Genomic DNA, 12908 nt, shown 5'->3' with positions numbered 1-12908 from the left:
GCACTGAGTCCTATCCCACTGTGCAGACACGCTGCCATTCCCCTGCTCTCCCCTCCGCACATGGAGCCTCTCGGGAGGGTTTGGTGGGGAAGTTGCCATCGTCTCCAGCCGGGGTAGCAGTGGTCTGTCTCCTTCTGGCAGCTTTCCCCGCAGCGGTGCATGCTCATTACTCACTTCTATCAGCCAGGGAGCCGTTTATTCCCCTAGCATCTGAAACTGTTTTCCACAGATTCCTTTACATTTACTAACAGCTGCCACGACTTCCTCTGGGCCCCGGCTCCCTGCTCCCTTCCCCCTGCGGGTGCTGCTGCGGCAGGGGGACAGGCACAGCCCCTGCGGGACCACCGCCAGCCCTGTGCAGGACACTCCTGGCTCCTTCAAAGGCTCCTGCTCTGGCAGCTACCAGGGCTTTCCAAGCAAGGTTTTTGTTGCTGCCCTGTGACCCGCGCCGGGCTCTGGTTTTGCTGCTGCTCGGCCTCAGAGGGCAGGCGAGGAGCTCCAGCCCGGGAGGTTCCCAGCTGAGCCTGTCTTCCAGCTGGAGCACTACAAACCCTTGTTTCTGCAGCGCTGTTTCCAGGGATTAACCACAAAAGGTTTCTGTACAAAGGGCCCCCGGGCTCCTCTTTCACTCAGCCTCAAGAGCCTCACGTTTTTAGCCAAAAAAGGAAATGACCCAGCTGCATGGAGCACTGGAACATCTGGATTTTATCCCTGTCATGAATGGGTCATGGCTGTGCATGGCCCAGTGCCTGATTTACGGGAGGGGGAGGGTGATGTCATGCACAAACATCCCCCGAGACTCCCCGAGTGCGGAGCTAAAACACTCATGAAAATATTACTAAGTACAGGCAAACCATGCCGGGGGAGGGTGCGGGGTGAGGTGGGAGAAGGGGAAGGCGCTGGGGATGCAGAAAGAGCCCCTGGCATTAACCAAACATGCCCGAGCTGTGCTTCGGTGCCTGAGCCTGCCAGGAGCTCGCACAGGGCCGGGGGCTGCACCGCATCCCATCGGGCAGAGCCAGGTCCGAGCCGCTGCCGGACCCGGTGGGGTGACCCGAAAGGGGTCCCGGCTCTGGGCCCGGAGCCCAGCGCCAGAGCGCGAGCAGGGTCCTGCCGTGGGCTGGCTGGTGCAGCCGCAGGGCTCGGGCAGGGACGGGGGTGGGTACAAGGACGTGATGCTCCTGGTGCGTGGAAGAGCCTTGTGTCACGGCCCAGGGCACCAGCCGTAACTGCAGGCCGTGCAGCAGTGGCCGTGCTGGGCACATGCCAGCCTTGTGCTCCCTCCCCAGGAGACGGACACGGCTGCTCCTGGCTGTGGCTTGCCACGGGCAGTGGTTTCGCCTCCCAGGGGTTTGTTCTCTTTCCAGCTGGGGTTTCCCTGGAGGAGAGCTGGTGTATGGGGTACAGTCCGGGCGGCAGCGATGTCTGCCCCAGAGCCGACGGGAGCTGCCGGCTGGGAGCGAGCTCTGCCTGCTCCTGCCTGTGGCTGGGCAGGAGGGAAGGGCTAATTCCAGCTGCCTGCTGGCGTTTGCCGCTTTTCCAGCCGTGGCTGCACACAGGTTCAGACAGCGTGTCAGCTTGCTGTGCCGGTGATGCCTTGTCTGAGCTCCCAAACCGAGCATGGACCTGCCTTGGCTGCTCTTGCATCCCTCCAGGTGACCCATCAGGAGGCTGTGCCAGGAGAAGCTGGAGGCTTGGGCTTGGCCCCACGATGGTAACAGGCAGGTCTCAGGGTTGATATTAAAGGGTGAATAGCTCTCCTTTGTCTCCAGTGTTAGGAGGTAGGGATGTGGGTTTAGCCAGGCTGAACCCTGCAGGCATCCTGTGAATGCTCCCCCACGTCTCTTTTGTTGTCCCTACCCTGACAGGGCAGAGCCTAGTGAAGGTCCCGGGGAGGTGGGCAAGGAGCATAGCTCTGCTCAAGTAGGTTTGCTCCCGTCATCCCACCCTTCCTTCCAGGAGAACTGTGCTGTGTCCCTCCCTGGTCTGTCCCACGGCCCCGGGCACGAAGCTGGCTGTGGTGGCACATGGCACCGAGGGGCTGCAGGGGCTGCTGCGGGACAGACTGGCACCTCCTGGAGCAACCATCTCCCCGGAGCAAACCTTCTCCTGGTGTGCTGCTGTTCCTGGGGCCAGGAGGAGGGAGGACACGCAGGGGCTGGTCTTGTCCCACCTCATCCCTCTCAACGCCAGCAGCCCGAAATAAAGGGGCCATGTGGACATTGCTAGAGTTCAACTCCTTCCCTTTCCAGGGATGAAGTTTCATGCAATGGGAAATGGAAGAACACAGAACACTAAGTTCAGAATCTTATCTCCGTTTTTATTTTTAGACAGGCATTCATGAGGAAGAAATGACGTACTTTGGGGCAGCCTGTAGTGCAAGAGTAATTAAAGACAATATTCGTACCTTCAGTATCACTCTCTCCTCAGTGAATTGGCTGTTCCCAAGGGCAGGATCACGTTTCTCTGCCATAATTAAGCCAAATATTTTTGTTGTTGTTGCTTTTGGCTTAAAGTAATTTATCATGCATGGTAGAAAAATATGAATAATTTATTTGTGAGTTAAAATTTAATTATAGCTTTGCATTTGGCAAAGTAGGGGCAAAGCACTGACATGATCTCTCCTTGGCATTTAGGGTGGATCTGAAGAAGGCAAGTAAAATCCAAGTGAAAGTGGAAGGTTGCAGCCACGGTTTCTGTGGGAGGACTTCCACCAGGATGGTGTCACTCAGGCACAGTCATGTTGTGAAAGCCTGTCAGGCAACCAACCTCTGCGCTTCCCAGGTACCAAGGGCACCAGCCCTGGCCCGCGAGAGCAGAGAGGGGGCTGCGTACCAGATCCTACACGTTTATTTCTTTCAGGCCTGTTCCAGGACTCTGATTCATGGCTGTGTAACACTGCTGCAGCCTCAGCCACTGGCACCCCCTTGCCTGGGATGGGGGGGGTGGGAGGGTGTCCCCGGCAGCAGGGGCTCGTACCCAGGAGGGGTCACGGTGCTGGCCGTGGGGCCAGGAGCTCTGCCTGGGGGGGCTGTGATGACCGAGGTGACAGGGACATGTGGCAGTGCCAAGGCTGGGCATGCCCTGCCCGCCCTGCGCTCAGCTCTCGCCTCCAGCCCAGCTGCAGAAGCCGAGGGCCACGGATTACAACTGCGTGTGGGCTAAGCAACCGTGCCTGCAGGCCCCCGTCTCCCCTGCTTCCTGGGGCTCAAGAGTTTTCACAGGAAGACAAGGTGGAGGCAGCCTTGAGGCAGCGCGGTCACTGCCCTCCTCTGCCTTGGCTCTCGGCACCCCATGCTGCGTGGGCTGGACACCCTGGCTGCCCGCCCAGCCCCGGGCAACCCTCAGGGAGCAAAGGGCCCCCAAAAGGCAGGGTGGCCGGCCCTGGGCCCTGGTGCTGCCTGCAGACTGCCTTCCCTTCCAGATGGGTCCTGGGACGTGCTGGGTGAATGTTTACTTAAGCACGCTTGCAATAATTTTGATAGGGGTAATTAAAGCCATGACATCTTCTAAGTACTTCTTCCTGTTTTCTCTGTCCTTGCTGCATGTTCAGCAGCAACGCTGGGGAGAGGACGAGTGCGGGGATGGGGTGGGCAGCGTGTGGGTGCACGGCTGAAGGATGCTGTGGGGTGCTGTGCTGCGGGATGGGGTGCTGTGCTGCGGGATGGGGTATTGTGCTGCGGGATGGGGTGCTGTGCTGCGGGATGGGGTATTGTGCTGCAGGATGGGGTATTGTGCTGCAGGATGGGGTGCTCTCTGCCCACTCTGTGTTGCACAGGGGTACGAGCGCGTTTCGCAGCAGTTGTCCCTGGGCAGGAGGCTGTCGGCACGCGTGCTGCCGGGCCCAAGGCCGAGCCCTTTCGGGCAGGTGCCAAGGCTGTTCCAAAGCGCGTGCAGTTGCGTTTTCGCTCGAGCGGCCCCACAGGGCGCAGCCGCCGGCAGCGCTTCCAGCAGCCTTTCGTGCGGGTCCGGCTCCCCCCGGCCCCGTTACCCCGCACGGCCCGGCCCGGGCCCAGCCCCGCCGCCCCCAGCCAGGGCGACGGCCTCGCAGCTGCCTCCTGCGTTGGACTTTGCCTCCTCCACTTTGCCGCCGTTTCTGGAGAAAGGCCACCGCCCCCAGGCTGCGGTCGGTCCTGACCCCACATCCGAGGCCAGCGCCTCGGGGCTGTCCGCGCCACCCAACACGGCCAGCGCCGGGGCGGGCCCGAGGGGCTCGGAAGGCAGCCTCCCGGGAGGGCGGCTGCGGCAGAACGGCCCGGGGCTCGCCGGGGGGGGGGCCGGGGACCCGCCGGCCTGAGGCGCCCCCGGGCCGCAGAGGCATCACCGGGCCGGGCCCGCCTCTCCCCCCCCGGCACCGGGCCCCGCCCCGCTCCGCCCCCGGGCCGGAACCTCCGCGCCGGAACCTCCGCGCCGGGCGCGGGCCAGGCCGGAGCCTTCCCGCGGGGCGCAGGCGGGACCGGAAGGACGGGGCGGCGGCGTCCGGCGGGGCGGCGGGATGGAGACCATCCTGGAGCAGCAGCGGCGGTATCATGAGGAGCGGGAGCGGCTCATGGACGTGATGGTGAAGGAGATGCTCACCAAGAAGTCCACGGTGCGTGCGGGGCCGCGGGGGGAAGGGGAGCGGCGGGGGCCCGGCCCGGCCCGCGCTCACCCCGTTCCTCTCCCCGCAGCTCCGCGACCAGATCAACTCCGACCACCGGACGCGGGCCATGCAGGACGTGAGTGCGACGGGGCCGGGGGCGGGCCGTGGGACCGGGGTGGGCTCTGACGGCGGCCCCGGGGCGGGCCAGGCGGCTGCCGGGGGGTTGTGGGCCTGGTCCCTCCCCGGTGACGGGCGCCGCGACGGCGGGGCCTGCGCTTGTTTTGCAGAGGTACATGGAGGTGAGCGGCAACCTGAGGGACTTGTACGACGACAAGGACGGGTAAGTGCTCGCACAAACACCCCGCTTGCGTGCGCCCCGTGGGGCCTGCTGCCTGAGGCCTGGGGCTCCTCTGAGTCGGTTGTAACCCGTGGGGAGAGGTGCTGGTACGCGAGCCCAGGGGTCAGGCATTGGAGACTCAGCCTGCCAGAGCAGGACCCAGATCGCACGTCGGATGCATTTTGTTGTTTTCTTGGTTTAAGTCACGGGGGGAGACCCAGAGCTGCCTTGAAAGTTTATAAGGGGAGGCTGCAGGGTTTTCTTTTCCACTTGTAATCTGCCCTTTTTTCATGAACTCATAGCTTACGGAAAGAAGAACTCAGTGCCATTTCAGGGCCGAATGAATTTGCAGAATTCTACAACAGACTGAAACAAATTAAGGAATTTCACCGGAAGCACCCAAATGAGGTAAGTAGTTATCTCCTTCATAAGAATAGGTGATTTTTGGTCTGTTAGACCTCATCTCTGCAATAAACAGCTTTTATCCAGTTTAATCACCCTAATATCCAATTATTAATTATACTAAAATGCCACTTGAGAAAATAAAACATTCAAGGTGAGGCAGTGCATCAGGCGGCATGTGTGCTCCTGCGAGAGTGCTGTGAATAGCAGAAGGTGCAGGATGTGTTCTCTGTGTGCTCTCTGTTATCTCGGGAGCATTCTGAGCTGCCCATCTCATGCTGGCTAAAGTCAGACTTTTTTTCTTTGTGCAAAAGCAATGGTGAAGAAATGCTTTGGGTACCTTTTCAATTAGCAGTTTTATTGTTTGCAGCCTGTTATGATTTTATATTGTTCTGGGGCATTAGCTGAAGTAATAATTTTTTCTGTAACTTCTGTCTGTTCGGGAAGATCTGTGTTCCAATGTCAGTGGAGTTTGAGGAACTGCTGAAGGCCAGAGACAACCCAAGTGAAGAAGCTCAAAGTAAGTTTGTAGTTTTTCTGAGGCCAGTTTAAGTGACGGTTCGGTGCTTGCTTGAGAGGCATTGTTTAATGAGGAGTTTGATCCGTTTTGCACATCTCAGAGCTCCACCTCCCTTTTATTAAATGTCTTTTGAAAATTGTTCTTTTGCCATTTAAATTCTCCTGAACTGCCCAGGCTGAACCCCCCCGACTCTCACAGCAGAGGGGCTCCAGCTCTTGGAGCGTCTTTGTGGCATCTTCTGGGATGGAGGATGTTGACCACTTGTAAACATTTTCCTTAAGCATAAATTAGTCCACAGTTAATGCTTTTCAAGTTCTAAAGCATATGAATAATAAATAGGGAAGATTAAGCTCATGTTAAAGCTCTTCATGATCTGTCCTGCAGATCTGGTGGAGTTCACAGATGAGGAAGGGTATGGACGATACTTAGATCTGCATGATTGTTATCTCAAGTACATTAATCTGAAGTCATCGGAGGTAAGTGGCTGCATGTGTCTGGGCAACTTCAGTGCTTAAAGCTGAAGCGTTTTTCTTTGGTTGGTTCGTGGTTATTTCTTGCTTGTTTTTTTTCTTACGTAAATAAGTTTATTTCAAAGTAGCTATTTCAAAGTCCCTTTGTTGCACGTACAGCTTGAGAGCATGTGAATTCTGAATGCTGCTTCCTGACTTTCCTCTTCTGTTCTCTTCAGTTGATACCTCTCTGTTGTTAATGTAACAATGGCCTGGTAAAAAAGCCTCTGTTTTCTGCTGCCAAGTACTGATAGGTGTCTGAGGCAATGTGTTAGAGCACAGAGGCCTCTGCAGTCCGGAATAATGGCATGAGCTAGTGCTTTTCTTCTGGTCTGGTAACTAGAAACTGGATGTTAAGTTGGCTGCAGGTGTCTAAAATCTGACCCAAACTTTTTCATTCTTAGAAATTGGATTATATCACTTACTTATCCACATTTGACCAACTCTTCGATATTCCCAAGGAGAGAAAAAATGCCGAATATAAGAGGTGAGCTGTTTTGCCTCCCTGCTGCTTTTATGACAGTTGAGGAGAAGGAGTTTGCTTCTTAAGTGTACAGCTGCTAAGAATATAATTAACAGTCAAACTTGGGTCGTGTAAATTGGGTCACTGAGCTATAGTAACTCAGTCATGTGTCTGAGCCCTGGGAAAACACGCAGCACAGCAAAAATGTGGAAAGCCACATCCTGCTCTGTGGAAGGACCTTACTTTATCCTTGTAACTGCTGCATCTAGAAATCATGTGTTGAAAACTCTCATAATCTTGGTGACTTCCCTGTGGAGTACTAGAGGGTAATCACTTTCCAAAGATGTGGTTAGAGAAATGTGTTAAAGGTTGGTATTGAATTACCTGTGCTCGTGATTGCTCTGCCAGGTACCTTGAAATGCTTCTTGAGTACCTACAGGATTACACAGATCGAGTGAAACCGTTACTGGACCAGAATGAACTTTTTGGGAAGATTCAGACTGAGTTTGAGAAGAAGTGGGAGAATGGGACGTTCCCTGGCTGGCCGGTGAGCAGTCCTTAGGCCTGTGTGAATGCTTCTGTATTTGTGATAGGTTTTCTGTGAAGCGTTTGTGTAAAGCCATGACTGAGGTTAAGTCTGATAGCAGGGTGTGTGATGTGTATCACAAAGATGCAATTTAATACTCACTCAAATTTGAAAACCAATGTAACAGGTTTGAAACAAATTTTGTGTCTTTTCTGTTGTTCTATTGCTCAGTCGAGTGAGAGAATTTTTCTGTGTGAAATGAACTGTTTTTGTAGAGGTCAGACTGTTTCATTGCGTGAAGTGCTGTAGGATGTCACATGGATGTTGTCGTTTTTCTTGGCAGAAAGAGACCAGCAGTGCACTCACTCATGCTGGGGCTCACCTGGATCTCTCGGCATTTTCCTCTTGGGAGGTATGTTTTCAGTGCTCTGCACTCAGCGTGAAGTTTTGAGCAGGTGGAAACTTAGTTATTCTTTTAATAATTTTACTTGGGGTGCCTTCACCTCTGGCTCTCTGCTCTCTGAATAAAATTTTGATTATGCTGGCAACTTAATTTCTCCCATTAGGGGATGTAACTTGAAAGATCTGGTTAGATCTGTCACATTCCTCATTTTTCAGTGAGGAGTGGTGCACTCTTGAGAGTCCTTCATTGAATGTTGTTTGGGTGGGGTTTTTTTTGGTTGGTTTTTTTTTAATGAGTTAAAATGGACATCCATCCATATTGTATTTGTCTAACAGCTTCTCTCTTATTGTGACTTACTTTAATTGAACAGGAATTGGCCTCCCTGGGACTGGACAGATTAAAATCAGCTTTACTGGCTTTGGGACTAAAATGTGGTGGGTAAGTGCAGTCTTTGAGGTCTTCTGTCTTTATGGGATACTTGTTTTGTCCTCTGCATTGTACAAGAATTGCTTGAATGAAAGACAAACCAATCCGGGGATACTGGGATCTACTGTTTTGAAAAGTGCCCCATGTTGAAGTCTCTTGTATAGAAGAATTTGGCTTAAGGAACGAAGACAAAGATAATAGATTTAAGAGATCATGAGATTTTCTAAATTTAGAATTTGTTGCATGAATTCTAATAATTCTTGGGAAATGCACAACTGTAGTTTGCCCTTGTCTCCTCCTGCATCTCCACAGGACTCTGGAAGAGCGTGCTCAGAGACTTTTCAGCACTAAAGGCAAATCCCTGGAAGCGCTTGATCCTTCCTTGTTTGCTAAGAATCCAAAGACAAAAGGAAGCAAGAGGTGAGTTCCTAAAGGTCATTCTCAGGTTGGTGGTGTTCTCCTCACTTGGATGAGAAGTATTCTGTAGACATCACTCCTGTATAGTTGTGACAGATTCCTAGAGTATTAGAAGCTGTTCATGTTGGACCAAATAACCCCGAACCAAGTGGCAGATACCGGAGCTGGGTGGTTTGTTTGCAGTTCAGTGCACACAAGCTGCCTGAGACTTGTTTCTGTTTTCTTGCCGTACACAAGTCACATGTGGCTTTAGAAGTTCAGGGTACACATGATGTTTGCAGTTCTGGAACGGGCTTCATAAAGTTTCTTTATCTATTTGCAGAGATACTGAAAGAAATAAAGATCTTGCATTCCTGGAAGCTCAGATTTATGAGTATGTAGAAGTCCTTGGGGTAAGGATTATATTTTGTCTTTGAGCTTTTTATTTCGGAGCTGTCAAATATTCAAAAGACAGGTTGACATAGTGCTTAGTGACATGGTTTAGTGATTTTTTTTTTTTTTTTTTTTTTTTATCAGAGTTAGGTTGATGGTTGGACTAGATGATCTTAAAGGTCCCTTCCAACCCAGACAATTCTGGGATTCTATGACTGGAAGGTCACCCACATCTTTACCCAGTGCTTTCATTGACAGCATGCTCAGGAGAGCTACTTTCATGTCCAGAGTTGTTAGCGTGTTAGCAGATAGCTTTTTCTGTCAGTCAGTAGAATATGATGGATTACATTGATATTTCCGCTAGCTAATTATTTGGCAGGCTCTTGTGAACAGACCCAGATACAGGGGCTATGTGTTCCCTTGGGAAAGCCTGTCTTTATTTATTTATTTATTTTCCTTTCTCTTCTCCGAGGCACCACATTGATGTAGATAATTTCTGTTTCATGCCTAAGCCACAGGGTATTGTGAACACTTACTTCTTGTGCCTTGATGCTCGCCTTAAGTCCTTGCTTCACTTTGGGGTGATTGCTTTTTGTGATTGTTGCTATTAGCTCATCATCTTGGAAGTGCTAATGGTAGTACAGGTTTGTCATTCTTTAGGAAGGAAATGTTATACTGAAAATTTAAGTTGTGCTAAATAAAATGAGAGTTCTCTGTTTTGTACTGGTCTTCCATTCCCCTCCCTCTGTACACTGAGGAAGTGTTTCACGCTGCCAGAGTTTGCCCTTGTTTTGTTGCTGTCACATTGTGTGAACAATTCCCTCTCTTTCCTCACACTCCAGGAACAGAGACACCTCACTCATGAGAATGTGCAGCGTAAGCAGGCGCGGACAGGGGAAGAGCGGGAGGAGGAGGAGGAAGAGCAGATCAGCGAGAGTGAGAGTGAAGATGAAGAAAATGAAATCATTTATAATCCTAAAAATCTGCCTCTTGGTTGGGATGGCAAGGTATGAGACTGTTGGGTCTGGAAAAGAGGGAGGTGTCACTGACTCCACTCTTCTGTTGGAGCTTCCCTTGCCTTTTGGCCTAATCATTGTTTCTCTTTACTCGCCAGCCCATCCCGTACTGGTTGTATAAATTACATGGTTTAAACATCAACTACAACTGTGAGATTTGCGGTAACTACACCTACCGAGGGCCCAAAGCTTTCCAGCGTCACTTTGCAGTAAGTAAATTTTTGCTACAGAAACATCAGTACTATGTTCAGATAATCTTTATAATAAGTTAAGTAACTAGTAAATCACTGGAGTGCCCGAGTGGCACTTCTTCCACTTCTGAAACGTGTGTCTGGGCTGATGCTGCAGGGCCATGCGATTGGAACTATAAATTACGTAGGGCACGCGAAGATCTTGTCTGCAAATTTCTGTGTGGTCCCTTCTTGTTTGAACAGTAATTCCAGTATCCAGATTTGAGTGGTGCAGAGTGCCTGTTGACTGCCAGTGTATCATTACTGTCTAAAATACGGAAAAAATATTTTTATAGAGGCTTTTAGGACTGGTAGATTTGTATATTGATAGTATTTGTTTCACCCTGTCCAGAGGCTAATATGTCTTTAGTCTTTGGTGTTGCGGCTGAAGGGCATTCCCTCTTGTATACTGACCTCTTGCCTCTTCCCCCAGGAGTGGCGACATGCTCACGGGATGAGGTGCCTGGGCATTCCCAACACGGCACACTTTGCCAATGTCACACAGATTGAGGATGCAGTCTCACGTAAGTGACAGGAACAAGAATGCTCATTTTAGCTCTTGCCAAACATTTGTCTTATCTTATGACCTGAGACTGGTTTTGGGAAAGAGGGTAAGAAACGTGGTGCGTGTGGGATGATCCTTCCTTGGACTATCCCTCCTGGATCTGAAAAGGAGGTGCTCGCTGGGATATGAACGAAGCCTTCCTTTGTTACCAGCTGTTTCTTGTGATGCTTTGTGTGTGAAATCTCAGCCAGGTGCAATGGCCCACCATTTCTTTAGGCAGAGTGTGGCTACATCGTTCCATGTAACTCTTATTAATTGATGTTTGTCAACATCTTCATGAGGAAGCCAGAAAAACCTTCAGAAATGGTAGAGCCTATGGGCAGATTTTGAAAGCCTACAGTACTTAGGACTTATAGCGATTATAATTTAATGCGGCTCATCTGTGCTGATGTTTTGAGGAGGCTTCCTCGTGCAGAGGTCGTTTCTTGAATCTGCACCACTTAGGTTAACAGATACAGGTTATTGTTCATGTGTATATTTTACTATATTAAAAACTAGTATCTGAAGGGAAATGGCATCAGATCCTGTGTGATTTTGTATTTACAGTGTGGGCAAAGCTGAAACAGCAGAAGGCGTCAGAGAGATGGCAGCCCGATACAGAGGTGAGATGTTACAGAAGCATGTGTGTCTCTAGTCCCGTGTACAGGGAAGCCTCCGTCTACTGCATGAGCTGCCTGGTTCTGTCAGAAGAATTTCTGAGTGCCCTGTGTGCTGGGGAGATAAGCAGAACCCACACTGCTGGTTGCACAGCTCCTGTTGGGGGTGGTGTATGAAAAGCACTTCTTGTGCTGTAGTTCTGACAGGACAGACTCAGCCCTTTGTGTGAGAACCTTCTAACATGCTGCGTTTCAGTACCAATGTCATCTCTGTTTTGTGAGAAGCAAAAGGAGCTGTAGTGAGCAATGTGTCTACTTACTCTAGTGCCTTTTTGTAAACTTCTATCTCAAACCATTTTTCATGGGTGCGCAGGCCAGCAGTGGGAAGTGCAGCCTGTAGTTCAGCTGGTGGTTACTTTGGCTCTGACTAAGCTCTTCTCGCAGACCCTCAGCAGTCCTTCCCCTGAAGAGGGTCTGGGCAGCAGGGTCCTGTTCAGTAGGTGCTGCTGGAGCTAAAACTCAAATGCTGTAGTACAGCCTGAGCCAGGCTGTGTCCGGCTGTCTCTAAACTGTTCGTTCCGTTGTAGGAGGAATACGAGGATTCCAGTGGGAACGTGGTGAATAAAAAGACCTATGAAGACCTGAAACGTCAAGGGCTGCTGTAGCTTTTCCCAAGTGAAGGATTTCACGTCTGAAAAGCAAGTGGAGATGTGTCAGCAGCTCTGACTCTGCTTCAGTTTCTGGATTTTCTATGTGCATGAATATAGATTTCAAGGATACTTTATAGAATCACTTTCTAGTAAGCCCCTTGTGAAGAGCAGACTTGTGATGTTATTTTATATTAAAAAAAAAAAAACAAACTTGAAAAATAAACTGGTTTTAATTCAGGAAGCGCTGAGAAACCTGTCTCCCTTTGTATGCTGGAAGGAAGAAATTTAATTATGGTATTTTTTAAATGCTTTTTATGTAGTTTGAATCGTCGGAAACAATTGCTTCTCCCTTATTCCTGTTCTGATGGAAATTTTTGTGATGAGGGTTGACTGTAAAGCAGAGGTGGTTGGTGGATGCTGACGAGCGATGGTCGGTGCTGTGTCCTGCTGTAAGCGTGTGGCTGCCTTTGGACTCCTTTGCAAAACAAATGTGTTTGCGTTGCTGCTTCTGCCTCAGCTGTCTCCCTGCGGAGGTTTGGCCGCTGGGGTTTTTTCAGGGTGTTAATAACAGTGTGACTGAGGCTGGGCTGTGCGGGCAGCTCATCGTTTCTCCCACGCGGTGACAGTCCTGTCCCCTCCAGCTCCTCAGGTGGGTTTCATTTTGGCACAGAGTGGGCTTCTGTGACATCTCTTGAGGGGCCTTAAACACCCTTCCTCTGTTGTTGCTGCGTGGGGCCATTTGGGTTTTCAGATGCTGCGGAGCAGCAGGTGACAGTCCCGTCCCTCGGGTGACAGTGTGCGCAGCCGGTGCTTGCTGGGGTGGGGCTGGTTGGTGGCACCAGGGTGCAGCCGGCATCGGTGTTGCAGGTGCTGCCACCCCCTGCAGCGGCTGCA

At 51.2% G+C, this 12908-nt stretch overlaps 1 protein-coding gene across 2 annotated transcripts; it reads left to right on the top strand.

The window, feature by feature from the left end:
- Nucleotides 1–4454: 4454 nt before the first annotated feature.
- On the top strand, nucleotides 4455–12365 carry SF3A3 (splicing factor 3a subunit 3). Of its 2 annotated transcripts, XM_074161887.1 has the most exons (17): nucleotides 4455–4591; nucleotides 4671–4718; nucleotides 4870–4922; nucleotides 5222–5327; nucleotides 5769–5841; nucleotides 6226–6317; nucleotides 6755–6837; nucleotides 7222–7360; nucleotides 7683–7751; nucleotides 8113–8180; nucleotides 8481–8588; nucleotides 8908–8977; nucleotides 9800–9964; nucleotides 10072–10182; nucleotides 10637–10727; nucleotides 11315–11370; nucleotides 11952–12365. In XM_074161887.1, the coding sequence occupies exons 1-17, from the start codon at nucleotides 4496–4498 to the stop codon at nucleotides 12027–12029; spliced, it is 1506 nt and encodes a 501-aa protein (XP_074017988.1). In that variant the 5' UTR covers nucleotides 4455–4495; the 3' UTR covers nucleotides 12030–12365. The 2 variants fall into 2 exon arrangements, with proteins under 2 accessions (XP_074017988.1, XP_074017989.1); XM_074161888.1 differs by lacking the exons at nucleotides 4870–4922; nucleotides 5222–5327 and having other exon boundaries at nucleotides 4496–4591; nucleotides 11952–12263.
- Nucleotides 12366–12908: the final 543 nt, after the last annotated feature.

This window comes from Numenius arquata, chromosome 21 (assembly GCF_964106895.1).
Source record: "Numenius arquata chromosome 21, bNumArq3.hap1.1, whole genome shotgun sequence".
NCBI lineage: Eukaryota > Metazoa > Chordata > Aves > Charadriiformes > Scolopacidae > Numenius > Numenius arquata.
The sequence above is the reverse complement of the archived record's forward strand: the minus strand, read 5'-3'. Positions and strand labels throughout refer to the sequence as shown.